The sequence below is a fragment of the Ochotona curzoniae genome, unplaced genomic scaffold, assembly GCF_017591425.1.
Source record: "Ochotona curzoniae isolate NIBS_2020 unplaced genomic scaffold, NIBS_Ocur_1.0 contig_4792, whole genome shotgun sequence".
Taxonomy (NCBI): domain Eukaryota; kingdom Metazoa; phylum Chordata; class Mammalia; order Lagomorpha; family Ochotonidae; genus Ochotona; species Ochotona curzoniae.
This window is the reverse complement of record NW_024466389.1, coordinates 12,073,002-12,076,208: the sequence shown is the minus strand read 5'-3', so window position 1 is coordinate 12,076,208 and position 3,207 is coordinate 12,073,002. Positions and strand designations below refer to the sequence as shown.

At 51.4% G+C, this 3,207-nt stretch overlaps 1 protein-coding gene across 1 annotated transcript; it reads left to right on the top strand.

Moving 5' to 3' along the window:
* The first annotated feature begins 798 nt into the window (after positions 1–798).
* LOC121161323 (phospholipase A2, membrane associated-like) lies at positions 799–2,714 on the top strand. Its single transcript, XM_040987625.1, has 4 exons — positions 799–838; positions 1,026–1,170; positions 1,425–1,531; positions 2,572–2,714. The coding sequence occupies exons 1-4, from the start codon at positions 799–801 to the stop codon at positions 2,712–2,714; spliced, it is 435 nt and encodes a 144-aa protein (XP_040843559.1).
* The last annotated feature ends 493 nt before the right edge of the window (positions 2,715–3,207 follow it).

The window sequence follows — 3,207 nt, the reverse complement described above, 5'->3', positions numbered from 1 at the left end:
TTACCATTTGGAAGCATCAGCTGCAGCATCCCCTGAGAGGTAAAAACCCAGAATCAAATGTCTTGCCATGGGTGTAGCAATTTGTGCTCATTCTTAGTCTTCACGATTGGATTTGTGTCTGCGTGTGTGGTTGCGAATGCACGTATGCCTGGACATGCTGCATGGCGTGCAGCGTTAGATCAAGAGGGTGCATGTGCACAAGCTGCTGGGGCTCTGAGCATTTCATGATGGGCTGTGTAACTTGGCATGAGTGCCGGAGTGGGCTAGCATAGAGTTGTATGAACGTGTGGGGGCAGATGTAGATATATATGGAATTAGAATGTCTAGAAAAAAGGGGGCTGCTGCCCTCAATCTGGAGAAAAAATCCATAATGGAGCTCCGATGTTTGGTGCAGTATACAGTTTAAATGGGCAGGCAAACCTCTGACCTCAAGCTTTCCCAGTTCTGAGACTTGAACTTGGATTCCTCCTTCCAGGAGTTCTCTGTCTGATGGATAATAAGAGGACTCAGGATCAGATGCGATGAGGTCTCCCTGGACGTGAGGGCCTCGTGTGTGGGAAAGCATGGATCTGGAAGGGTTCAGGAGGCAGTGTGTGTCTGTGTGCAATGCTGCAGGTCACTGCATGTGAGGACCAAAGTCCCCCTGGACGTAGCCTTGGGGTGTGGCAGTGAAGAGCAAGTATGAGCTCTGGAGATGATAGGTTGGGAAAGATAACAAGGCCAGGGCAGAAGCTGGGACCACCTGGGCAAAGGGTCTAGGCCAGTCTCTCTGTCTTTACCCCACACAGAACTCTCAGCATGAAGACCCTGCTGCTGTTGGCTGTGACCATGACCTGTGGTAAGACCTGACTGTGACCCCTGCATGCAGAGGACAGCTCAGGGAAGGAAACACAATTACCCCAGTTTCCCTCCCACCACATCTGTCCTCTCTAGATGGGGGGGAGGAGAGAAAACTTTGAGGGAGGGAGAGTGGCAGAGAAGGAGGAAACAACTCCATGCCCCATCACCAGGCCATTTCTTTCCAGGTTTGCTGCAGGTACATGGGAATCTGATACAATTTGCAGACATGATCAAGTACATAACTGGGAAGAGCGCTGTTCTGAATTATAATGGCTATGGCTGTCACTGTGGCGTGGGTGGCAAAGGAGCTCCCAAGGATGAAACAGATCGGTGAGGCCACCTCAGCCTTTCTATCACTCTGCTCCCCTTTGGGACCTGCGGGAGCAGAGGTGCAGGACAGTGTCTGTGCCTCATGAATACAGGGGACCCAGCACATCCCTGCAGAAGCAGCAGCCAATATGCTGAGATCCAACTCTGTATTACTCCAGGATCACTGAGTCTTTACTCAGGGTCAATGATAACACTGTGAGGGCACAGGGACCCTGAAGTTATGGGAAGGCACTCTACAGCATGTCTTCCTACAGATGCTGTTTCATCCATGACTGTTGCTACCGCCGTCTGGATGATCTTGGGTGTCGCACCAAACTTCTGAGCTATAATTACAGCAAGAGTGGAGGCAACATCATTTGTGGTAAGACCCCATGACTCCATTGAGTTCTTTCATTCACTGAGTGACCCCTGGGCAGGCAGACTAGGAGAATAATCTGAGCGGCATTGTCCCTGCTTCTAAGAGTTTCAGTTGAGTGGAAGTCAGGACAAAGAAGACAGAAGGTGGGAAAGACTATAGCAGCAAGGATGCCTGAGCAACCACACCGGGATGCCTAGGGTCACCTCCTGAGAGTGGAGTCACTCTAGGCTGGGATGCACCTGTGCACAGAGGAGAAGAAGAGCTAGAGGCAATGAAAGCAGAGTGCACAGCATGGACAAAGGACCAGAAGGACCAGAAGCCAGCCTGTGCTGCCCAGGGACACTGAGGAAGAGGGCCATGGAGACAGGATGAGGATGTAGGAGCAGTTCTGTCCGTGTTGAGGTCTGGGCCCTCCAGCAGGAACAGTGCATTGTCCAGCACCTGCAGCTGAAAGGAGGGGCGTGGCCTGAGTTAGCAGTGAGGGACCAGGGCACTCTGCTCCCGCATTTGATGATTCACATAGACAACAGAGAAGGGTTAGACAGTCAGGACGAGGACCAAGAGAGGAGGTATAGGTGTTAGCAAGCAGGACGCGATTGACAACAGCCTAGGAGAGGGTGTCCAGCACAGCGGGACCAACAGGCCCCCCTTGGGACTCTGCTGCCCATCAGCATGAGGTCACATGCCAGCCTGAGAACCTCAGTGCCAAGCAGGACAAGATGATAGTGCATGACCTACACCAATCACAGTTCATATTCATGCCCCAGCAGCCAGTCCTGTGTCCCCAGGACATGTCTGTTAGCAAGCAAAAAATGACCATGGTAGGTAAGTATTCTGGAACAGCTCCCAGCTCAATCGCTGTGTGCCCATCCAACAGGAGCTCACTGACAAGGGCAGTTCTGTCTCCCAACCATCAGAATTTCAGGACTCTAAGCACCCTACCCAGAGCGGAAGTCATTGTGGTACCAGCTTTGTGTTCTCTCACCACCTACCAAATGAAAGTATAGAATAATTCATTTCATACTTATCTGCTTTGGTTTCAGAAAAGGAGGACAGCTGTAGGAATGCAGTATGTACATGTGACAGGGCTGCTGCCTACTGCTTTGCCAAACACCAGAACTCCTACAATAAAAACTACTGGAATTACCCCAACCTGCTGTGCACTGGAAACAAACCAAGCTGTTGATAGACCTCACAGCCATGGCACCTGCTCCCCACCAAGGTTGCATTTCTTTCCATTACACCCTCATCCCTCATCCTGAAAATATCCCTCTTCACCCTAGAGGCAAGGGTAGGAGCCCTCTATGCCCACCCAGGATGAGAAGCCCAATGCTCGCAGTGGAACTCTCTGGTTCTCAGATTTCCACACTTCCTGCTTACTCCTCCAATTCCAGCTCCCTGCACTCCTGGGAATGGGTGCGGGACTCCTTTTCTGAATAAAGCAGTTCACCAGCAAGCTTTGAATGTGCGGGTCTGGAGGCACAGGTGCTTTCTGCACTGTGGGTGGCTGATGTGAGCATCAATCAATAGAACAGAGCACAGTGCAGAGATTCAAATACAGACTCAGGGTCAGGTGGCTGGGTCCAAGCACACCTGTCATAGTGTGGCCGGTGTAAGTGGGGGTGCTACCTGCTGGCCTTCTTGCTGGTTCCTGCCTCCACACATGAAAGAATTCAAAG

Bases quoted from the DNA above. Each gene is read 5' to 3' on its own strand.
- LOC121161323 (XM_040987625.1), top strand. From the start codon at position 799: ATGAAGACCCTGCTGCTGTTGGCTGTGACCATGACCTGTG. The intron at 1,171-1,424 runs GTGAGGCCACCT...GTCTTCCTACAG, and splicing joins CCCAAGGATGAAACAGATCG to ATGCTGTTTCATCCATGACT. The intron at 1,532-2,571 runs GTAAGACCCCAT...CTTTGGTTTCAG, and splicing joins TGGAGGCAACATCATTTGTG to AAAAGGAGGACAGCTGTAGG.